Raw genomic sequence first — 26,139 nt, forward strand, 5'->3', positions numbered from 1 at the left:
CCATTGAAACTTATTCAGCTTCATAGCAATATATAAGCCTCAACTGACAGATGGGTGTTAACTGCACATGAGGTGCATTGGTCAGGATTCAGACTAGAGTCTCCTGCATGGAAAGCAAGAATTTTACCACTGAACCACCAATGCCCCCAAGAACTCTTACAACTAAACAATAAAAAGGAAATCCAATTAATAATTGGAAAATGATCTGAACAGAATTTCTCCAAAGAACAAGTAAAAATGGCTAAAAAGTACATAAAAGGATGCTCAGCATCATTAGTCATTACAAAAATGAAAATAAAAACCACAATATGATACTACTTCACACCAATTAGGATGTCTATAATAAAAATTTTAAAAAAGGTTAATAACAAGTCCTGGTGAAGATAAATTTTAACCCTCATACATTGTTGGTGTGAAAGTAAAGTCATGCAGCCACTGTAAAAACGGTTTGAATTACTATTGTTGTTGTTGTTAGGTGCTGTCGAGTTGATTCCAGCCCAACAACTCCACTTCTATAGCCCTCCTGAGAGAAATGAAAACATATGTTCGTGCAAAAACTTGTACATGAATTTCATAGAGCATTATTCATAACATCTAAAAATGGGAACCAACCCAAATGTCACTCTGCTAATAATGATAAATAAAATGTGACATATCCATACAATAGAATATTATTCAGCCATAAAAAAGAATAAAGTACCGTCATACCCTATTACACAGGCAAAGCTTGAAAGCATTATTAAAATAAAGACCACATACTTTATGATTCCACTTATGTGAAATGTCCAGCACAGGCACATCCATACAGACAGAAAGTAGTGATTTCTAAGGGGTGAGTGGAGGGAGGAAGTGTGACTAACTGCTAATAGATATGGGGTGGTTTTCTGGCGGGGCAGATGAAAATGTTCTGGAATTAAATAGTGGTGATGGTTTCATCAAAGAGTGCATATACTAAAACCACGAAGTGTAGAGTTTAAAGTGGTGAACTTTATGTTATGTGAAGTAAATCTCAATTTAAAAAACATAAATATGCTTACCTATGCCAATTTAGCACATTTTCTACAGCTTTTTTCATGAAAAATCATTTACAGTAATTTTTTTCTTCCTCTATTTTAACCTAACCAAATTAGCACATTCCAAAAAAATACTATACTCTCTGAAGAGATTTTTTAAATTATGATTAAGTAGTCTTCAAATTGTTATGCATTTTAGATTATCATGCTTAACACCTGAAATCTTCACATTTCTATTAAGACTTACGACCTCCGTTACCTTCTTGATACCCTAACACCTTAGAGAAATAACTCCATTCATTTGTTCATAGTGTACCATAGCGTCATAGACCACGGGCTGCCTCAATCTTTTTAGTTCATGGATTTCTACAGGAACCAGGAAATACCATAGGGCATTTAACTGATGGAGGTAACAACTGCCTTCATCTTAAAAATACAGATACACTTGTGATCAACTGGGCCTTGAGGAAGTGAATACTATCCAGAATTCTCAATTACAAGGAAATATTAGAAGAAATGGGCATTTCATAATTTCAAGAATGTTGAGAAGCGTAAAAAAAAAGGTCACAACGTATATATGAATGAGGTACATGTGTTGTGGGAAAGGCACTTTAATTCATTTCAGGTAAAAGGTAAAAGCAGCTCTGCAACAACAAACTTTCGCCTGTAATAATTACTGTCAATTTAAAAATTTTTTATATAAGAACAAGGTAATGACTATTTTTAAATGGAGAAAATAACATGTAAAATAACTTCAGAAATTAAAAAGTTATGTTTTTGTATCATCAACTCATTAAGATTTTGCATATTATACCTAACATACACTTAGGGTATAGTAAAGCCTATACAACCTCATCATAATGAGCTAACTGAATTTCCCCCTCTGTTTCTTCAGGTAAATCAATGTATATTAAAAAAGAAAATCTCTCCCATTCTCTTATCAACCCTGATCCACCAAATCAGACCCTGGCTATTGCCAAAAGCCAAAGTTCCCCTAAAAATGACCTTCACAGTAATGTATGTAACACGAAGTCTAAGAAGCCACTGTTGCACTTTAAGACATTCCTGGAGGGCACAAAGTGTGAGGAAATAAACAAACAAACATGGAAACAGTTACTCCATTTCCACAACTGCAGAACTTTCATTTTTTCTGTCACAAGCTCAATTTTTGAAGCTCCAAATCCAACTCTCATACCTTCTACATCAAAGAAAAAACCTGAAGGAAACCTTGAGTTTATAAAGGATTCTGGTTCTCAAGTATTTAAAACATTCTACTCAGCTCAAGCTTGATCTTAATAGGAAAAGAAGGAAAAGAAGGGAGGTGTCCTTCACAAACTAGCTCACCAATAAACTGCAACTAGTTGCTGGCACACAAAATGAAATAAACTGGAGCTAATTACACAATAACTATGTTACGTGTTTCCTTGATCCACTTTAATATTAAATAATTTTAGGAAGGGCTAACTGAGGTCTTTGTGTGTTTCCTTCAAGAACCAATTTTCTTTCTTTGAAAAACAGTTTGGAATATTTCAAGAGCTGTTTCTGTTTTTTCTTTTTTGAAAAACGATTTTCAAACATTTCTTTTCATGAATCGTTTTTTCTTTATCTTCTAACAAAAGTTACCAAAAAGTGTTCTCATGTAGACTCTAAAATTTCTTTTTAATTCTTAATCAAGCTTTCTAGGCTTTGCTTTGAATATCAAATCATAATAAACCAAGTCCTTTATTTACCAGTAAAATTATGAATCATTAACTTCCATCTTAAAAAAACAAGAGTAGAGATGAGTCTTGGCAGAAACTTACTCTGTTAAATAGCTTTTGTTTGTAATTATTTTTATTTTCACATGCTTTAATGGCACATGAGATGGTCTGCATTAATTCACAGCTCCCTTTTTATTTCCACAGAACGCTTCCGTATACTGGAAGTGACAGTAACAGTATCAAATGCCAATATATAAACAGAAAATCTCTTTAATATAGTATTATGTATATGTATATATATTAAAAAAAAAAAAAACTGTCATCAAGTCGATTCCGACTCATAGCAACCCCATAGGACACAACAGAACTGCCCCGTAGGGGTTCCAAGGAGTGGCTGGGGGATTCGAACAGCCAACCTTTTGGTTAGCAGCCGAACTCTTAGCCATTGTTAATTAAACTATTTTACACTTTGCCTCAACTGTGGAAAAAGGATTGTTGCTTACATGGAAAAAATATGGGAACGAATGTCACATTTTAAAAAGAAATTATAGGAGGTAAATTCAAAATGTGAATGGATATTCAAATAATCCATTGTTAGGAAATACTTTATTCTTTTAAATAAGGCTGGGACACATTACCTTAAACAGCTAAGCTTTTAAAGAATAAATAACATTAAGATTTAGTTATTATTATGTAGAAACTTGGAACACTGAAGGAAAAGCATGACTAATTTGTACCACATATTGTTATTCTGACTATCATTCAAAAAGATATCTCTGTAAAGCTCTATTGTGCATGAAGCATGGCTAGAATAAAAAGTTTGAAAATTAAGTTACAGGTAAGGAAGCAAGAAAAATACTTTATAATTCCACTACATAAATAGGATAAGAATATTTTATATCTTGCTTAGCCATTAGCTGCTATTACCAAGGAAAATTAATATTCTATGCACCACTGTGACATGCCAAAACCAAATTTCAATGATTAATCTATCAAACAGACTTCAGTTGTACAAGTAAAACGTTCTAAAAAAATGAATACATATATAAACTGATTTATTTATTATTATTTATATTATTTATATTATTTTATTTATTAAAATACATATACATAGCAATCCCTGGAGCCCTGGTAGCACGAGTGGTTAAAAGCTTGCTAATCAAAAGGTCAGCAGTTTGAATCCATCAGCCACTCCTCGGAAATCCTGTGGGGCAATTCTACTCTGTCCTACAGAGTCGCTATGAGTCGGAATCGACTTGATGGCAACAGGTTTATAATAATCCCTATTATAAAAATGCTGCACTAGAAAGGAAAATTGTTTATACCATTCTTCTAATAAGGTCCCAATGAGTAATTATATACATGTGGCACAGCAAGTGTATAATACACATTTATTTCTGTCATCCTTACATCAACGTTAATGGGGTTTTACTACATATATATGTGCACAGATTCAAAAGTATACAAAAAGTAAAACTACGCACTTATTTTTCTAGTCGCGAGGACAAAATTATATATAACATTCATGGGAAAATCAGAAAAAAGATAGACAATAAATGTTTTCAATAGAACACGCTAAAGTTAATCCTACTTACTGTCGAAGAGCCCAGTGCAGATTTTGGAGATCTAATTATTCCAGCAATTGAATGACGAAGAGACTCAAATTTGGACAGCTTCTCCTTTCTTTCCTGGAGGAATTAACAAACAAGTTTCAGCAATAGTAAACTACCCGGTATATACACAGTTATTCTGAATAATTAGGTATTTATCCATAGATTATCCATTATGCCTGCCAACTAGATAAAATGTAAACTTTGACATTAAGGATGACAAATAACCAAATGCATATAAACTCTATAGCATTTTAGTTTTCTAAACACTCAATAAATGCCTTGAATTGGGGAAAAGTAAGGAGGGAATAGAAATTCATGAGATGGGAGAAAGCAAGAAAAACAAGTATTAGAACACACAGAAACAAAGAAAAGACACAAGTTAAAGGAAACAATCTAACAGGGAAGACGTCAGATAGCACTACAGTTATGAGGGATTTTCAAGACAGAAAAAATTAATAAGGAAAAACAGGAAGAAAATTATATGGAACACATTTTTAAAAAGTGAATTCCCCTTAAGTACCTAGGAAGTTTCCCAAATATTCACATGATGATGATGATGATGGAGGGAGTAGCAAAAATAAGAAGGTAGTAGAAGAACTACCATTAAGAAAAGTCAATCCAGATTGCTGCTTGGTATAAGATTTATATTTCAAAATATCGTATGTAACAATAGAGAGAAATTTTTCCTTAAAATTTCTAATTTTAAATCCATGTTACAAATGCAAGTGAATGGGAGAAGAGGGAAGAAAAGAAGGGAAAGGAGAACAAAAATGAGAACTAGGTGGTAAGTAGGAAAACAAAGGCAAAGCATGTGTGAGTTTGAAATGCAAGCACTGGTCAAATTTTCCAATGACTGCATTTCAATGGTTAACAAGCAGCAGACAAAAGAACAAGAGCCCCTATTGTCAAGTGCATTATTTCCATACATCTTCCATCATTAGTGATCCTCAATCATAGCTTCAGTGGAAAACAACAAAAGCAGGCCACAAATAACATCCTTTCTTTCCTTTGCTTCCAATACCTAAAGTATGTCTGTGTACAAAGTAAATGTAGACATTCTTGACCACATGCTGCCTGATAAATATGGTAGTTTCTGAAATTTAACATTTGCCTCTCTACTTGCCTATCGCCACTTGATTTAGTTTTTATTATAGTAGTTGCCAGTGCTGATAGTTTTGATTATTCTACAAACATGCATATTAATAATTTACTATAATCTTAGAACAACCTGATAGATGATTTCAGCTTCTTTTTTTTTATTGTGCTTTAAGTGAAAATTTACAGCTCAAGTTAATTTCTCATTCAAAAATTTATACACATATTGGTTTGTGACATTGGTTGCGATCCCCACAATGTGACAGCACGCTCCCCTTTTCCACTTTAGGTTCCCTGTGTCCATTCATCCAGTTCCTGTCCCTTCCTGCCTTCTCGTCCTGCTTGTGGACAGGAGCTGCCCATTTGGTCTTATATTTTTTATTGAACTAAGAAACACATTCCTTACATGTGTTATTTTTTGTCTTAAAGGTCTCTCTCATCTTTGTCTGAAAAGTGGGCTTTGGGAAAGGTTTAAGTACTGGGTTAGCAGAGTGTCCAGGGGCCATAGTTTCGGGGGTTCCAGTCTCTGTCAGATCAGTAAGTCTGGTATTTTTTTGTGAATTTGAATTCTGTTCAAATAACATCTATGGGACCAACAACTGTATCTTAGACGGCCACTCACAGACTTTTAAGACCCCAGACACTATTCACCAAAGTGGGATGTAGAACATTTTCTTTATAAACTATGTTACGCCAACTGACCTAGATGTCCCCAGAAACTATGGACCCCAGGCCCCATTCACTCGGTCCCTCAAAGTGTTTGGATGTGTCCAGGAAACTTCTATGTTTTTGCTTTGGTCCAATTGTGCTGATTTCCCTATATTGTATGTTGTCCTTCCGTTACCAAAGTTGACACTCGTCTACTATCTAGTGAATGTTTTCCCTCCTCCTCACTCTCCATCCCTCCTAACCATCAAAGAATGCTTTTTTCTGTGTGTAAAACTTTTTTTGAGTTCTTATAGTGGTGGTTTCATATAGTACTTATCCTTTTGTGACTGACTTATTTCACTCAGCATAATGCCATCCAAATTCATCCATGTTGTGAGATGTTTCATGGGTTCATCATTGTTCTTCCTTGTTGCATAGTATTCCATTGTGTATATGTACCATAATTTGTTTATCCATTCATGTCGATTGACATTTAGGTTGTTTGCATCTTTTTGCTATTGTGAATAGTGTGGCAATGAACGTAGGTGTGCATATGTCTATTCATATGATGGAAAAAGAAATCACCAAATCAATACCATTTACACTAGCCCCCAAGAAGATAACTTAGGAATAAATCTAACCAGGGACATAGAAGACCTATACAAAGAAAACTACAAAACACTACTGAAAGAAACCAGAAAAGATTTACATAAGTGGAAAAACATACCACGCTCTTGGATAGGACAACGCAACAGTGTGAAAAATGTCAGTTCTACCCAAAGTGATCCACAGGTACAATGTAATCCTGATCCAAATTCCAACAGCATTTTTTAACGAGATGGAGAAACAAATCACCAACTTTATATGGAAAGGGAAAAGGCCCTGGATAAGTAAAGCATTACTAAAGAAGAAGAACAAAGTGGGAGGCCTCACACTACCTGATTTTAGAGCCTATTATACAGCCACAGCAGTCAAAACAGCCTGGTACTGTTACAACAACAGACACACAGACCGATGGAATAGAACTGAGAACCCAGATATAAATCCATCCATTTATTAGCAGTTGATATTTCACAAAGGGCTAAATCTGTTTAATGGGGAAAAGACAGTCTCTTTAACAAATGGTGCTGGCAAAACTGGATGCCCATCCGTAAAAAAAAGAAACAAGATCCATACCTCACACCATACACAAATTTTAACTCCAAATGGATCAAAGGCCTAAACAGAAAATCTGAAATGATAAAGATCATGGAAGAAAAAATAGGGACAATGCTAGGGGTCCTAATACATGGCATAAATAGTATACAAACTATAACTAACAATGCACAAATACCAGAAGAGAAACTAGGTAACTGGGAGCTCCTAAAAATCAAACACTTATGCTCATCAAAAGACTTCATCGAAAGAGTAAACAGAGAACCTACAGACAGGGAAAAAAAATTTGGCTATGGTAAATCTAAAAAAAGTCTAATCTCTAAAATCTACAGGAAAATCTAACACCTCTACAACAAAAAGACAAATAATCCAATTAAAAAATGGGCAAAGAATATGAGCAGACATTTCACCAAAGAAGACATTCAGGCGGCTAACAGACACATGAGAAAATGCCTGCGATCATTAGCCATTAGAGAAATGCAAATCAAAACTACATTGAGATACCATCTCACCGGACAATACTGACACTAATCCAAAAAACACAACATAACAAATGCTGGAGAGGTTGTTCGGAGATTGGAACTCCTATGCACTGCTGGTGGGACTGTAAAATGGTACAACCACTTTGGAAAACGATATGGCACTTCCTTAAAAAGCTTGAAATAGAAATACCATAGGATCCAGCAATCCTACTTCTAGGAATATACCCTAGAGAAATACGAGCCATCACATGAATAGACATATGCACACTTGTATTCATCAGCTTCTTCTTATCACCATCATCATCATCATCATCACTTACATGACTATCTTGCTTACGATCCTATGGGAATCACTATATATACCTCAATGATCATCTATAAAAACTGGGAAAAAATAAAGCCCTTCCTAAGATAGCAGATCAGGTAAATTATTACAACTGACAAAAATTAACACTTCAAAAGTATGCAAATATTTAATAAAATTTAATTTTAGAAAATAAATATTACTGTTCTACAAATGGGCATCACGTTAGGAATGTGAGCATGTATTCCAGAGCCTTAATTCTAGCTAAATGTAACTCCAGTTTTACTTTTCAGTAGAAATCACTATAACTGAAGGAATGACAGCTTTGAAGTACTAAAAGAGTATAGTGACCTTTCTTTAAAGCATGTCCATCATCAGCTCAGGTAATTTAAAAAACAAAAAGTAACACACTATTTCTGGTGCTTGAAAAGTCTTGCAAAATAAAAAAAAATTAGGAAGGTAAAAACTGATAAAAGGTACAGACAGGATATGGAGAATGGAACAGTGGGAAGTAAGGCATATACGGCAGTTGTTCTGTAATTACATTTATAAAGTAATGTATTATGATGGGGTAAATCACACATATCAGCCAGCACTATAGTAGCTACAGTTTTTCACTCCCAACCCAATTCACCCTTTTTTTATTCCTAAGGGGGACTTCTCTCTCCAGTCTGTGGAGGTGTCAGTGGTGTTGGTAGTAGCACTGATATTGCTATTGATGTTTTTACAGCTATTGCTGACAGACACTTGAGAGCAAAGTGCAGCCTCACCCATATGCCAATGAAAGCTTCACAAGAAAGCAGCAGGCGCTTCTACTGTGAATTCAGACTTCTCCTCTGAGTCAATGCTCTTAAAAAACTAGAGGGAGTCTGGTTCCAATGTTGGAGTATTATGAGGACAGAACTGAAAGCTACATGGAAGATTATATAGTAGAAAACCAGGGAGAGAGTTTTAAGTATTAGAAAGCATTACATTTGTATATGATAAAAATTTCCATTGAGATGGTAAAAGTAACTATCCTCAGTTTATATCTTAGTTATCAAACCCTAGAAAAGGAAACAGAACTATTTTCCCCAAAACCTATTTGTAATGTCTAAAGAGAAAATATTTTCTTAAGAGTGTAATACCAGCTAAGGCTAGCAGATAGGCCCATTTATGAGGTAAAGAAGATTTAAAAAACTGCTTCTCTAATATTACAGTTACGAATCATAATATATTGTGTGTTCAAACGGATAAAATTAGTGAAACCACACTTTTGTTTACAGATGCTCTTTTGATAGGTTGGTCTTAAAAATGTACTATGAAGAAATAATAAGCAGAGTTTAAGGAGCCCTGGTGGCAGCAGTGGTTAAGAGCTACAGGCTGCTAAGCAAAGGTCGGCAGTTCCAACCCACTCAGCCGCTCCCTGGAAACCACATGGGGCAGTTCTGCTCTGTCCTGTACAGTCACTATGAGTAGGAATCAACTCGATGGTAACGGGTTTGATTTTGTTTTTTTAAGTTTCCTACAGGAAAAATCAAAATGAAACAGGGTTTATAAAATATTTTAACCAGTTTCAGTTCGCTTAGTGCCCAGATTTCCACAAATAAAACATGAAACTCATTTGCCAAAGCTCCTGTCTATGTATCATTACTTATCAGACTTAAATTACAGTCCACCTAATAACATATCAGACTGCACTGAATTCACTGACAGGCTGATTCTGTATCAATAAATTAAATAGCTACTTTAAAAAAATAACGAAAAGCTTCCCTTCATTACCATGGATACAGTGCCTAATTCTGCCTGAATGCCTGCCAAGGCTGGTGATGATGTACTCAATTTACAGACCTCAAGTAAGGACAAGAAAAAGAGCCTTCTCCAGATAAAGACCTAGGGATTAGTTCTGGCAAAAGGACAGCCTTTCACAGTGGAGGCAGTCAGGGAACAGGAAAGGGAGAAGAGATGTTAGGAAATAATACCTGCATTTGATGAGATCCCTGAAAAATGGTGTAAGCACAGCTATAAACGTATTTTGCAAAAAAAAAAAAAAAAAAAAAAAAACTCCAGATGCATATCAGTTTGGCCTCTCATTCTCATTTCAGGGAAGTTTTTCATTATTTTAAAATTAAAAGAGGTGAGGAGAAGGCTCTTTCTTTCTCTACATATATATATAAATATTAAACAAAAAGATCTTTTGCAAACTAATTAAAAGGTCATCGGTTATTAATTAAAAAAAAAATAACTGTAAGAAACAGTATCAAAATTACTTACAGTTAAAGTAAAATCATTCTAAGCAGTGTCTGAAATTACTCTTCATTAGAACTTGCAAAGTGTAGTAAAAGAGGCACTCAGATCATCTCCATGCCCTGCCCATGAAAGCACAAGCAAAGAGATAGGGGCAAGAATTGAGGCTCTGCTGTTTAGAACAACTCTGACAAAACGCAACAGTTCTTCCAGAAGACAGCCTATCTAGATGCCTTAGTAAGTGAAAACAATGCCTTTAACTAAAAAGTACACAAACAATGCCTTTAACTAAAAAGTACACATCAGTTCTCAAACCAAGGCTCCTAAAGTTAGAAAGAATAAGGTCCTTGATGTCTAAACAGATAAAAAGTCCAAATCTGGACAAATGACTTCACCTGGGCTCTCATTTTCCATATCAGTAAACGGGAAAGCACAGGACTAGAAAATACCTTCATCTCAAAAATTCTATCAGTATTGCCCAAATCCCTAATTATCTGCATTGCAGTGATCACTGATGAAAACTCCATTTTGTATCAATGAAAGTTCCACAGGTTCCATAGTGTCCGGAGAGCAATCAAACTAATTTCCTTAGAGTGAACACTGAGGTTGAGGTGCCTTTCCAATGGAAGGATAGACTATAGTAAAAGGTGCCACTAGAACACTTTTTTGTTAATAACAAATATTATTCCTTATAAACTTCTGTAAATAAACCCAATTTAATAAAATTCTTGGAAGGAGAAATGGAAATGATTAGTTGGCCCAGCAGGAACAGTTAGATTCATATTCAAATCAGGAGGCAATAAGAATCAAGAAAAAGATAACAATATGCACGCTTACACTCCAGGCTGAGTGCCAAATATCTTTGGGACTTGATATGCAAAGCAGCCGTGAAATTCAGAGGGATTTTGTGAGAAATAACTACAGGGAAATTATAACCTTAGAGAAATGGTCTCCTGAAAAAATTCTCCACTGTTGATGACTCTATAATGTAAATGAAATACTGTAAATATCAATATGTCTTTCATAATAAGAATACATTTACAAATAAATAAGAAAATCTTTTGCAGAGGTTGATTTGCTGGGGAGAATGAAGGATACACAGTTCCTATCCTCACTAGTGCATAGAATTTAAGTATTAAGACAGTTTTTAAATGATTTATTTTAGCAATTGGGTTCTGACTGAAGGCAAATCATTTTAGAAGTGTTCCCTGCCTCATAACCAAGTTTGTCATGCTGTCTTTTTTCTTTGATGCTTGCATATTAAGAATATTTATTAAAAGAAAGATATCCCCCTTGCTAAGTCAATCATTTTCATATTCTGAAATAATGAGATGGGAAACCACGTGTAAAGGGAACATTTGAATGATTATTGAGATCTTGTTTTAAAATAACAACACTAAGGAAATTTACAGTACTAAAAAAATAAGAGTTTGGTGAACTCTAGGTTGTAAAATGTCATAACATTATTCTCGCTTTCTTGACTCTGTATCTCTTAAATAAGATGATGTCTCTGGGGAAACGAGGCCCAAGCAAGAGGCTATAATCAGTTCTCGTCATACTCAACATCTAAATACAGTTCATATGCATGGTGCTTTTCTCAACTATGTGAGCAAAATGGCTAAAAATCAAAAACTTGCTGCTGAATCAATTCCGACTCATAGCAACCCTACAGGACAGAGCAGAACTACCCCATACGGTTTCCAAGGCTGTAATCTTCATGGAAGCAGAATGCTACATCTTTCTTCCACGGAGTGGCTAGTGGGTTTGAACTGCTGACCTTTTGGTTAGCAGCCAGAGCACTTAACTGCTGTGCCACCAGGGCTCCCAAAATAATTAAAGATACTCTTCATAAATTATCCAGTAGTGCAAAATGCACACCAACAGTTTCCTGATGGGCATCATACTGACTCAATGATTTAAGCGCTGATAGACTTTGTTCAGTGAAGCTATTTTATACATTTCAGTTTTTTAAAAAAGTACAATTGTAATGAACGAAATTATCAAGACTCAACTGAGATTCTTTTGAAACAATAAAGAGGCAGAATAAGATAGTAAATTTATCTTCTTTGCATAAACTATTATAAGACAAGGAATACATCATGTTAGTGAAAGTATTTCATTAGAGGCCCTATATTTATTAATCAAGGCATTTTACCAACTTTAGCCAAACCTTCACAAACTCCCAAGTTCACTATTCCTTTTAATGAATTATTCTGATCAAGTCAAAATAAGTTCTTTGACATTCTCTGCATAAGTGTATGCATGCTTTTCTCACAGCAGCTTGCGTATCTCCCGACTCTTCTCTCTTTGCCTCCCATTTTTCCTTCCTTTCTCCTCCCTCTCTCCCTTATCATAACGAATAATCATAGATATTAGTTCTTATTATTTCGATTTTACTAACAATTATTCATTGAATCCTAAAGCAACTAAATGACAGACACAGGGCAGATTTTATTATCCTCATTTTACAGATGAGGAAACTAAAGCTCAGCATCTCTAGGAAAATAGTTAATAAGTAGTAGACAAGGTTTCCTAGCTTTCAGTCCAGTGCTCCCCTTGTCATATCAGGCTGCTTTCCTCAAGAAATCTAAATTATTTTTTTTAATGTGAAAAGGTGTCCAGGACCCACTTCAGAGGCCAGGGAAAACTTAAAGACATCACCCATGAGGGCCTGTACTAAGGTGTTAGCTTCCAGGGCCAACTTTGAAAGAGGAGAAGAATTTAAACAGGACAGTCAAGGATGAAGCAGTCAAAAGAAGAGGTAGAATGTTGGTAAAAAAAAAAAAAAAGAAAGTTGAAAGGTCATACTGAGTAAAGAATTGGGGGCAAGACAAAAATTCAGAAGGAGAAAAGCAAGTAAAGATTGGGAATTACTTCACGGTAAGGAATTTAGGAGAGAGGATATGAGCATGTGTGAGGATATCTGTTATCAAACATTCATTTAAATGTTGTTGTAAATCTGTCAGCTCAAGGTATCCAAGAGAAACACAGGAAGAGGCTACGAATAAAAGACAAAGACAAAAACAAAAACACTAGGCTTAACATGAAAGCTCTCAGTTCAAGTCCTGGCTCTTTACAGCCTTTGAGTCTTTGAGTCTCATACAGACTGAGCTGTAGATTCATAATCTGTAATATGTGAATGAAATCTAATTTACTCATTCAATAACATTTACTAAATGCTGATCACTAGGTGAAAAACTAGGATATAAATACAAATAAAACATTTTCCTTACATTCAAGAAGCTCTAGTAGATAGAAAGGAACATGTAGTAATTAATAAAATTCAGATTATACTACTATGATAAAAGTATGGGCAGGAGGCAATAGAAGACTAAACAAAGAACAGATAATACTACCTGGCTTGGGAAGCGGAGTTCAAAAAAAAGGCTTGAATGACAGCAGTAATGTTTAAAAGTTATAAAACATACGGGAGTAGCAGGTGATTTCAATATATGTAGAGGAAGAAGCATGAGCAAAGGTACATGAAAGAAGCTTGCCTTGGTAAGGAACTGCAGAAATTTTTTTTTTTTTTTTTTACTCTCATTCCCTCAGCCCCTGGTAACCTCCAATCTTTTGTCTATTCTAGATAATTCATGTAAATGGAATCATACAGTATTTGTTCTTTTGTGTCTGACATTTCACTGAGCATAATGTTTTCGAAGTTTATCCATGTGGTGGCACGTACAAGAACTTCATTTTTCTTTATGACTGAGTAATGCTCTATTGTATGTATATACTATATTTTGTTTACCCTTTCATTTGATGATGTGGATTTGGGTTATTTCCATCTTTTGGCTATAGAGAATAATGCTGTGAGAAACACTAGATGTACATGTGTCTTTCTGAGTTCACTCCTTTCGATTCTTTTAGGTATATAACTAGGAGTGGAATTGCTGGGTCATATGGTAATTCTATGTTTAACGTTTGCAGGAGCTCTCAAGCTGTTTTCCACAGCTACTGCACCATTTTACACCCTTACCAACAACATGAGTGTTCAAATTTCTCCACATCCTAGCCAACACTTGACACTTTCCATTTTCAGGGTTTTTTGGGGAGGGGTGGGGTGGAGGTTGGGGGTTGTTGTTGTTTCTTTTTGTGGGGAGAGGTTTATAATAGTCACCTTAATGGGTATAAAATGGTATCTTATTGTGGATTTGCTTTGCATTTCCCTAATGACTAATGACTGAAGGCCAGATGAGTTGTGGGATAACACCAAGAACATCAAACATAAAGAAGCAAAAAGGCATTAAAAAGACAGGAAAGAAAGAAAAGACCAAAATGGATGTCAGAAGAGGCTCTGAAACTTGCTCTTGAACATAGAGTAGCTAAAGCAAATGGAAGAAATGAAGTAAAAGAACTGAACAGAAGATTTCAAAGGGTGGCTTGAGAAGACAAACTTAAGTATTATGACGAAATGTGCAAAGACCTGGAGTTAGAAAACCAGAAGAGAAGAACACGCTCAGCATTTCTCAAGCTGATAGAACTGATGACAAAATTCAAGCCTCAAGTTGCAATACTGAAGGATTTTATGAGCAAAATATTGAACGATGCAGGAAGCAACAAAAGAAGATGGAAGGAATACACAGAGTCATTGTACCACCAAAAGAACTGGTTGACATTCCACCATTTGAGGAGGCAGCATATGATCAAGAATCAGTGGTATTGAAGGGAAAAGTCCAAACTGCAATGAAGGCACTGGCGAAAAACAAGGCTCCAGGAACTGATGGAATACCAAATGAAATATTTCAAAATAAATGGATGCAGTGCTGGAAGCACTCACTTGTCTATGCCAAGAAATTTGGAAGACAGGTATCTGGCCAGCAGGCTGGAAGAAATCCATATTTGTGCCCATTCCAAAGGAAGGTGATCCAAAAGACTGTGGAAATTATCAAATAATTAATATCACATGCAAGTAAAATTTTCCTGAAGACCATTCAAAAGCAGTTGCAGCAGTACATCTACAAGAAACTACCAGAAATTCAAGTCAGATTCAGAAGAAGACATGGAACCAGGGATGTCATTGCTGATGTCAGATGGATCTTGGCTGAAAGCAGAGAATACCAGAAAGATGTTTACTGTGTTTTACGGACTATGCAAAGGCATTCAACCATGTGGATCATAACAAATTATGGATAACATTGCGAAGAATGGGAATTCCAGAACACTTAATTGTGCTCTTGAGGAACTGTACATAGATTGGGAGGCAGTCATGCAAACAGAACAAGGGGATACTGCGTGGTTTAAGGTTAGGAAAGGTATGTGTCAGGGTTGTATCCTTTCACCATACCTATTCAATCTGTATGTTGAACAAACAATCAGAGAAGCAGGACTATATGAAGAAGAATGTGGCATCAGGATTGGCAGAAGACTCATTAACAACCTGCAATATGAAGACAACACAACCTTGTTTGCTGAAAGCAAAGTGGACTTGAAGCACTTACTGATGAAGATTAAAGACCACAGCTTTCAGTACGGACTATACCTCAACATAAACAAAAAAACAAAAAAAAAAAAAACTGACAACTGGACCAATAAGCAACACTATGATGAATAGAGAAAAGACTGAAGTTGTGAAGGATTCCATTTTATTTGGATCCATAATTAATGCCCATAGAAGCAGCAGTCAAGAAATCAAATGACGCATTGCATTGGGCAGATCTACTGCAAAAGACCTCTTTAAAGTGTTAAAAAGTAAAGACGTAACTTTAAGGACTAATATGCCCCGGACCAAAGCCATGATATTTTCAATCGCCTCATACACATGCAAAAGCTGGAAAATGAATAAGGAAGACTGAAGAAGAACTGATGCCTCTGAATTATGGTGCTAGCTAAGAATATTGAACATACCATCGACTGCCAGAAGAACGAACAAATCTGTCTTGGAAGTACAGCCAGAATGCTCCTTAGAAGTGAGGATGGCAAGACTTCATGTCACACACGTTATCAGGAGTGATCAGTCCCTGGAGAAGGACATCATGCTTGGTAGAGGATCAGCGAAAGAGAGGAAGATCTTCAACGAGATGGACTGACACAGTGGCTGCAATGATGGGCTCAAGCACAGCAACGATTGTGAGGAAGGTGCAGAACCTGGCAGCGTTTTGTTTTATTGTACCTAAGGGTCGCTATGAGTCAGAACAGACTTGACGGCATGTAATAACAACATAGTTTCCAAGTGTTTTATTCCATGCTGTAGACTGTATTTTCACTGCCTTGATAATGTTTTTTGAGACACAAAAGTTTTTAATCTTTAAGTCCAATTGAAAAGTCGGTGATTTGAACTAATCAGCTGCTTCATGGGAGAAATAATGTGGCAGTCTGCTTCCATAAAGATTACAGCGTTGGAAACCCTATGGGGCAGTTCTACCCTGTCCTACAGGGTTGCTGTGAGTAGGAATCAACTTGACAGCAATGGGTTTTAGTTTGTTTTTTTTAAATCTATTCTTTCTCTTGTTGCTTGTGCTTTTGGTATCATACCTCAGAATCCATTACCTAAAAGAAGGTCCTGAAGCTTTCTCCCTGTGTTTTCTTCTAAGAGTATTATGATTTAAACTCTATTATTTATGTCACTGATCCAGTTGGAATTAACTGTTGTATATGGTTTGAGGTATGGATCCAACTTCATTATTTTGCATGTGGCAATCGAGATGCCCAGCAACATTTTTTGAAAAGACTATTCTTTCCCCATTGAATAGATTTGCCTCCCTTATCCAAATCAGTTGGCCATATACGTATAAGTTCATTTCTGGATTCTCAGTTCTATTCCATTGATCCAGATGTCTATTCTTATATCACTACCACATTGTATTTATTATTGTAGCTTTAGAATATGTTTAACATCAGGAAGTGAGAGTCCTCTTACTTTGCAAGGGGCTACTGGTGACCCTTGCATTCTCATATGTATTTGAGGACTGGCTTTTCCATTTCTGCAAAAAAAAAAAAAAAAAAGCTGTTGGAATTTCAACAGGAATTGAGTTTTATCTGTACATTACTTTGGGTAGAATTCCCATCTGAACAATATTAAGTTTTCCAATCCATGAATACAGCATGTCTTTCCATTTATTTACATCTTCTTTAATTTTTTTCAGCAGTTTATATAGTTTTCAGTGTAAAAGTCTTTCATCTCTTTTGTTAAATCTATTCCTAGACATTTTATTCTTTTAGATGCTACTGTAAAAGGAATAATTTTATTAATTTCCTTTTCAGATTGTTTATTGTTGATTTCTGTGTTTTGATCCACATCCTGCAACTTTGCTGAATTTGTTCATCAGCTCTAGTAGCTAATGGTGTTTTCAATCACCTCGTATGTATGCAAAAGCTGGACAATGAATAAGGAAGACCGAAGAACTGACACTTCTAAATTGTGGTGTTGGTGAAGAATACTGAATATACCATGGACTGCCAAAAGAATGAACATATCTTTCTCAGAAGAAGTGCAACCAGAATCCTCCTTAGAAGCAAGGATGGTGAGATTACATATCACATACTTTGGACATGTTATCAGGAGGAATTAGTCCCTGGAGAAGGACATCATGCTTGGTAATGTGGAGGGTCAGGGAAGAAAAGAAAGACCCTCAACGAGATGGATTGACACAGTGGCTGCAATAATGAGCTCAAGCATATTGACGACTGTGAGGATGATGCAGGACTGGGGAATGTTTCGTTCTGTTGTACACAGGGTCGCTATGGGTTGGAACCGACTCCATGGTACCTAACAACAATAGCTTTCTTGTGGGTTCTTTGGGATTTCCTATACATACTATCATGTCATCTGCAAATGGAGATTGTTTTACTTGTTCTTTTCCAATATGGGTGCCTTTTATTTCTTTTTCTTGCCTACCTGCTCTGACTAGGATTTCCAGTATAATAGTGAATAGCAGTGGTAAAAGGGGGCATTCTTGTCTTGTTTCTGATCTTAGGGGGGAAAGCTTTCAGTTCTTTCACCATTGAATATTATGTTTACTCTGAGTTTTTCACAAATGCTCTTTATCATGTAGAGAAATTTCCCTTGTATTCTGGTTTGCTGAATACTTTTATCAGAAAAATTGTTAGATTTTCTCAAATGCCTTTCTGCATCAATTGAGATGATCATGTGGACTTTTTTTTTTCCCTTCGTTCTATTAATATTGACTGGTTTTCTTATGTCGAATCACCCTTGCCTTCTTGAGATAAATTCTACTTGGTTATGGTGTATAATACTTTGAGTATGTTGCTTGATTTAGTTTGCTATCATTTTGTTGAGGATTTTTACAATTATATCCATAAGTAATATTAGTCTGTAGTTTTCTTTACTTGTGATGTTTTTACCTGGCTTTCGTATTAAAGTAATGGTGACCTCATAGAATAAGTTTGGAAGTGTTCCTTTCTCTTCTGTTTTTTGGAAGAGTTTAAAAGAATTCTTGCTAGTTCTTCATTAAATGTTTGGTAGAACTTACCAATGAAGCCAAATAGTCCCGTATTTTCTTTGTTGGGAGTTTTTTTTTTTTTTTTTTTTTAATTATTGTTTCAATCTCTTCCCTTATTATAGGTCTGTTGAGATTTTCTATTTCCTCCTGAGTCAATTTGAGTAGTAGTGTGTACGTTTCCATGAATTTATCCATTTCATGTAGGTTATATAATCTGTTGGCATATAATTGTTCATAATGTTCTCCTATAAACCTTTTAATTTTTGTAAGGTTGGTAGTAATATCATCACTCAGCAGAAACTTTGAATAGTTGAAGCTAATAATTATGAGATTTTGACACAGCTGTTTAATTCTAAGACTGGCCAATTTGACATCCTATAGGTTCTCTGACAATCTAACTTATCCTTAAAAAATCCATTTTTATTACCAAGGCATATGTGTAACAGAGAACCTCACGCAACCTCTAAGCCTCATTCTATCCCATTACTTGTTATGAAGATAATATTAATGATGGTATGAGGCTCAGAATACATGCTGCATATAAAATTTGCTAATCACATAACAAATAAATTTTCTATAACTGGGTCCAAATGGCCATATCAAAAAGCCTGATTCTGGCTTAGGTAAGATTGCATTTTTTGAAATATTTAACATCAAGTATGGCATAAACACCAATTGATCAGAATGGAATCTAGCCACACCACTGTCTTCTGGCTGAATAGTAAATATAAATTTTACAAAAGCAAGTAACTAAACCCAAATATGAATCCACTTGGTGACACAACTATATAAAGGGAAACTATCCCAAGAGATTTTAAAACATAATCATTTGATCATATATATAAAGTGAGATTCCATCCAAACAAACAAAAAAATCTTAAACTATTTTCAGTAATCATCCTCTTGGTGTTGGTGTAGGCATTGTTGTTCTGAGACTGCTATGTGTGTAATGTTGTTGTTGTTGTTAGTCACCGCTGATTCCGACTAATGGCAACCCCACACGTTTCAGAGCAGAATTGCCCCACAGGGTTTTCTTGGCTGTAATCTTAAGGGAAGCAGATCATCAGGCCTTTTTCTTCTGAAGTACGACTGGGTGGATTTGAATCACTAAACTTTAGGTTAGGAGTTGAGTGCAAACCATTTGCACCTCCTAAGAACATTGTGTGTTTGGTGTAGGATAAAGCAAGTCAGTAATTATCTTGTCATCACTGACAACACAGAGTTTTAGTGTAGGGAGAAAAAAATACAAACGAAAGATTAATAAGAATTTAAAAAAACCATATAGTCCTGAATTTGAAATATTATTATGAATATATGATGTATTTTATCTTATATACCTTAAATACTGAATTTCGTAACTTAGCCCACTGAAAAGATCTAAAAACAAAGACTAACCCAATAACAAAGAGCACCTAGGTCTAGAAACAAAGACCAAGGTAGTAGCAAGGAACACATAGTCTGTGGTCTCAGAATACTATTTCTAACTGAAATGAACAAGGGATCCTTGGAGAAATGGCTGATTCCGGGTCTGCCGCTGAAATGCAGGAGATGAACCTTGTCATACCAGAAAATCAGGATGTTACTGAAGAATATCAGGGCCATGTCAAAAGGATTCAGCAGTCAACTTGAAAAGGCTCTCATACGTCAAAGACAGGCAAGTTTGAGAATCAATAAGGATAACAATATATAATATGTTTAAATTCATGAGTTCATAATAATACTTAAAAAGAAAAACATCACTGGTCATGTTTGAAAGATGACAGGGAAAGCAAGCATTATTTTGAAAACTGGTAATTCATCTGTAACATTTGAATAAAAACTCAAATTCAGTATTAGAACCATGTGGAGTCTAATCTATTGCATTTTAAGTAACAAATATTGAGGTCTAGAGAGGTTAAGAGACACATCCAAGGTTGTATACTTAGTTCTTGCCATGGTCAAAGCACAAATTCTAGTTCCCTGAATGCCAGTACAATTCCTTTCTCACTAAAGATGCTGCTTCCCAACCTCTAACGGCATTTATAAGATCCTGGAAGTGCTTTTCAAAATATCAACTAACAAAATCCAATGAATGAAAGTACACGTGATTGATGAATTTGCCTCTTTATTTTGAGCTGATTACTCTCCAGAGAAAGAAGTCATATAAAATAAAATAAATTTCTGTATATTTGGAAAGAAATATATGCTTATTATAAAGAACAAATCAAAGAGGAGTACCTCACTGCCAAAATAAAATGAACTCCTATTCATTAAATTTCTGTGGTTGATAACAACACAACAAAGACAAATTATCTCATAGAAGTACACAGTATGTTTATGTGGATAAAAATATTACTAGAAATTAGCTACTTTAAATCTATAAAAATTAAGAATTTTTTTTTAATTCTCCAGTTTTTTATCTTTATCCCAGAGGTGAGGGATTGAAAATAGACAGGTCATCTTATACATCAAGTCAGTATAGGGAATAAACTCTGAATTCCGGCACTCATGCTTTTGGATGCAAGGGTCAACACTAAACATAGTGTTACAAAATCCAGTAGTCCCTAGGAAGGATTTTGAAGACTCGAACTCTACAGCAGTTTAGCATAGTTCAGCAACAGGTAAGCACAGGCAGTCAAATACCAAAGCAGGCTTCCAATCTGCTAAACTCACACACCCAGAGATGTCCAGGTGTCCAAAAGCACCTGTACTCAGATATTGAACAGTATGAACTTGGTGGTGTACAAACATATCAATTCCAATCAACACCTTTAATTATGTTCTGCTGTATCTCCCTTTCTTATCACTGAATGATATGCTGGTCAAATTTCATAATTTTCTCATCACTTTCAGGTATAAAAAAGAAAAGGCTAATGTAGCTTAATACTTCAACTGTATAGCCAATGTAACATTTATCTCCTCTCTGTCTCCCAGCAGCTTCAGATGTTCACACAAAGAATCATAGTGGAAAAGAAGCACAGTCTGCTCTCCACTCATCCCTTTCTCCCTCCTCGGGTTCTTGATCCTCCATTCTGAGGACACTGAGAAGGAGGATGGAAAGGTCTAATTTATCTTAATTTATCTGACCACTAGTGTAGTCCTCTCTTGGCTAATGCTGACCAGTCATCTATGCCAATGTGGTAGAAGGCATCCACAGGCTTGCTGTCTCATGGAGCACATGTGGGACTTCTGCAGAGAGCCCTCTGGTTCAAAATTTTCTAAGCCCCCAGCTAAGCCAAAACCTCGTAGACAGTATGTAACCAGTGCCCAACTCTCTTGAATGCGGTACCCAAAGGATGGCCCAAGCCCAGCTACCTTCAGAAGTATCTCCTTGCCCTACAGGAAATTCAAATATGCCTTTCCCTAAAGAAAAGTGCATGCTGCTCCACCACTGTACCCCTCTCCATCCTATTATCTTTCTACAATTCTCTGCCAGTCCAGGCACAGGGGCAGCACAGTAAATCAACTACTACAGCAGGTGGTGAGATGTCTAATCCAACTAGGTAATGAGATGTCAGTAATTCCTCCTAGCAGGCACAGAACTCTCCAAGTGGAGCTCTTTAAAGCCACACCCCTCACTTGATTATACAGTGAGGGGTAGGAGGAAAAAACTAAACATTTCCAAATCTAGACTGACATACTAACTTAAGGGGAGAGGGAGAATGGGAGAATTATTGTGGGGCTTTGAGTGATGACTGGGGATAATGAAGTGGTGATTCAGAGAACAATGACTGGATGGAGAGTCTCAAAATAAGCCCTGAAAGAAAGTATCTGGCCCCCATAATGTCTGCAGCTGTCTATTTCATAAGTTTCCACCAACAGGAGACAATCCTGCTTAATGGCTAGTTAAACGTTATCAATAATAATGTTCCCATATTTGTTATATTTTTAAATTAACATACAATAAAAAACGCACAGATCTTAAGTGTTTAGTTCAATAATTTTTTAAAACAACCAAGACTAATTACAGAACATTTCCATCCTTCTAGAAACTGTCCATATGCCCCTTGCCAATAATTTTACCCCCCAGCCCAGCAAGCACATTCTGATATCTATTACAATAGACTAGCTTGACATGTTTTTCAACTTTATACAAAAGAAATTTAGAACTTCTATAATTTTAGCTTTTGTGTTTAATTAAGTCTATGATATGATTAGGAGTAAGGGTCCCATCTTCATGGTGTTTTCTATTTATCCCATGTTCTTTTTTCCTCTGTTCCTCCTTTCCTGTCTTCTTTGGATGAGCTACATTGTTTTCTAATACTCCATTTTATTTCCTACATTAAATTTTTAGCTGTACCTCTTTATTTTATTAGTGGTTGCTATAAATATTATACCTTGCATTATGCAGAGGACACAACCTTGCTTGCTGAGAGTGAAGAGGACACGAAGCACTTACTGGTGAACACCAAAGACCACAGCCTTCAGTATGGATTACACCTCAACATAAAGAAAACAAAAATCCTCACAATTGGACCAATAAGCAACATCATGATAAACAGAGAAAAGACTGAAGGTGTCCAGGATTTCATTTTACTTGGATCCACAATCAACACCCATGAAAGCAGTAGTCAAGAAATCAAATGGTGGACTTTCAGGCAACATGGCGCTATAGTCAGCGGCACCACACCATCCCTATGCAGCAAAGATCCAAAAAACTAACTCAAACAGAGTCACACGTCAGTTCTGAAACCCTAAGCATCAAATGAAGAGCTAAATAACTCAGCCAAGAACCTAATGAAATAAGATACTGACCGAGAACAGACAGCGAGGAGAGATACATGCAGAGCTCCCCTATCAGCTACCATAGCACAGATCCACCATCTTGGACTCCTATCGGGAATCAGCAAACAGGGGATATAAGAAAGCAGCTTCAAAGAGCTTCCAGCAGGAGACAGAACAACCAATAACCAGTGATATATGCTTTCCCACCCACAACCCTTCTTCACCCGAACTCGGCCTCTTCTGCTTCTTGGAGCCATAGTCTCTTGGCTGACAAGCACCTGCTACACCCCAGTGTCACTTGGATACCACCTGCCCTCACAGGCTGGCTCCCTGAGTGACGTTTGTTGGCTGCTAGTGTTGCTTTTTTCCTCTTTAGATTTCTTCCTGACCTCTCACCACCTCCCACTCCTCTCTCTCAAATACCTGGCTCCGTGTGCCATCTTTCCTTCTTCCTGAAAGGCTGCATAACACCACTCGACTGTGAAACTGCTTCCCAGCCTGTGCCGCCACGCTGGTGGGACCCCCGGGGCTTTTTTCTTTGTTTGTTTGTTATGATTTGTTCTGTTCTGATTTGCTTGTTTGTTGGTTTTCTTTTCCTTTTCTTGGCTTGGGAGCCCCTTCTAGCCAGACAGTACCACGCAGCTTGGAAGCCACACCCTTACTCTGTGCAGACACACAAGAAAATCCTTGGGGGCATGTCTTTTTTCTTGTTTTTTGTTTTCTTCTCTCTCTTATTCCCTTTTTGTCTTTCTTCATTTCCAGTTTCTCGATTTATTCATTTTTTTTACCCTTTTTCTTTCTTTTTTACATTTTTTTCCCCATTTCTCAGTCTCTCATCTCTCCACTCAAACAGCAAGCTCCCTTAGCACTTCTTTTTTGTCTGTGTGTATGTTTTTAGTTCCTGTTCCTCTCTCCTCTCTCTCATCTTTCCCACACCAGTCTCAGCTCCACACATCAAAATCTCCCCCCTAATTCCTCCCTACCTGCACCACGGGCTGAACATTACACTCCCAAGCAGAACAGGCATGGCCTACTTGAACCTGCCCTGCATTGACTCCCAGTCTGCACTGTCAGACCTACTACATAACACAAACAATGCATCCCAGCAACTCCCCTACAGCCGGACCTGACCTGCTGTACCATAACTGAGTGACTGACCCTGCCCACTGGAGAAGGAGGTGAAAAGTATCATGCCCACAGATGAGCAAACAATGAAGAACACAGAGCTCGCCTGCTCAGACATAACCAAATGAAACAAAAAACCAGGATGAAACAAATCTACAACCAATAAACGAGGAAAATGACTACTGAATGCTCCGAAGACAGCAGAGAATATCAAAACATATACAAAAACAGGACAGGATGGTCCCAGTAGGTGTCCAAAACAAAACACCAGATGACTTTTCAGTAGAAGAAAAGGCACTAGAACTACCTGATAGTGAATTCAAATCTCTAATATTCAGAATTATCCAAGAGCTGAAGCAAAAAGCAGACATAAATGAGAAAAAATAGACAAATTCATGGAAAATACAGACAAAAAAATGGAAGAATTCAAGAAAATAACACAAAACAAATATGCTAAAATAAATTCACTACTAGAACTCATATAAAAACCACGATTAGAAATCCAAAAGATAAACAACAAGATTTCGGAAATCCAGTGTCATAGAAGGGCTGAGGAGCAGATATGAAACAACAGAAGATAGGATCAGTGATACTGAAGACAAACACTTGGATATAACTCTGTTGGAGGAAAATCAGAAAGAAAAATGAAGAAAAATGAAGAAACCCTGAGAATTATGTGGGATACAATCAAAAGCAAAAATCTGTGAGTGACTGGAGTTCCAGAACAGAAGCAGAAAACAGAAAACACAGAGAGGATCATTAAAGAATTGCTGACAGAAAACTTCCCCAATACCATAAAAGATACAAAGCTGACCATCCAAGAACCTCAACGAACCCCATATAGGATAGACCCCAAAAGAAAATCACCAAGGTATACAAAAATCACACTCGCTAAAACCAAAGACAGAATCCTGAGAGTGGCTCAAGAAAAACAAAAAGTCACATACAAAGGACAAACAATACGACTAAGCTCGGATTATTTCATAGACACCATGCAGGTGAGAAGGCAATGGGATGACACATATAAAACCTTGAAAGAAAAAAATTGCCAGCCAAGAATAATATATCTTGCAAAACTCTCGTTCAAATATGACGGTGAAATCAGGTCATTTCCAGATAAACAGAAATTAAGGGACTAAGTAAAAACCAAACCAAATTTACAAGACTTATTAAAGTGAGTCCTTTGATCTGAGGACAAACAACATCAGAACACAGGCTGAATCTAGGACACAGGATTGTCCCAGCCAGATACCAACCTAGGAAATGAACTCTTAAGAACTACTCAAAACCAAAAGAATTACAACAGGGAACCAGAGAGCTTAATCTATAAATGACAACAGCATCAAAACACTAAAATGGAATAAACGGTGTAGGTATAGAACCTTCTAATGGAGAAGGCAAGGCGATACCAAGTAATAATAGACTGGTTCAAACCTAGAAAGAGAAGGGTAAATTTCAAGGTAACCACAAAGAACGTTAACAAACCTGCACATCAAAATAAAGAATAAAAACATAAAGTCTCAGTAAAAACAAAACCTACAAAAACAAAAGAAATGAAAAAAAAAATCCACAAACAAAAGGAACTCAGCACAGGACAGTAAGAGGAACAAAGAAAACGTCAGCACCACAAAAAAAAAAAGCACTACAAAATGACAGCAATAAACTCACACCT

At 36.3% G+C, this 26,139-nt stretch overlaps 1 protein-coding gene across 12 annotated transcripts in view; it reads right to left on the minus strand.

The window, feature by feature from the left end:
• FER (FER tyrosine kinase) overlaps window positions 1-26,139 on the minus strand; it is a 492,503-nt gene that overhangs the window by 260,967 nt on the left and 205,397 nt on the right. For 11 of the 12 annotated variants that reach the window (XM_023731992.1, XM_023731994.1, XM_023731996.1 and 8 more), the window contains one exon: window positions 4,309-4,401. In XM_023731992.1, the coding sequence (XP_023587760.1) occupies window positions 4,309-4,401 (93 nt within the window). Of the gene's footprint in view, window positions 1-4,308; window positions 4,402-17,057; window positions 17,160-26,139 lie in introns of those variants that run through there. The other variant, XM_023732001.1, reaches the window with a different exon arrangement.

This window comes from Trichechus manatus, unplaced genomic scaffold (assembly GCF_000243295.1).
Source record: "Trichechus manatus latirostris isolate Lorelei unplaced genomic scaffold, TriManLat1.0 scaffold00047, whole genome shotgun sequence".
Taxonomy (NCBI): Eukaryota; Metazoa; Chordata; class Mammalia; order Sirenia; family Trichechidae; genus Trichechus; species Trichechus manatus.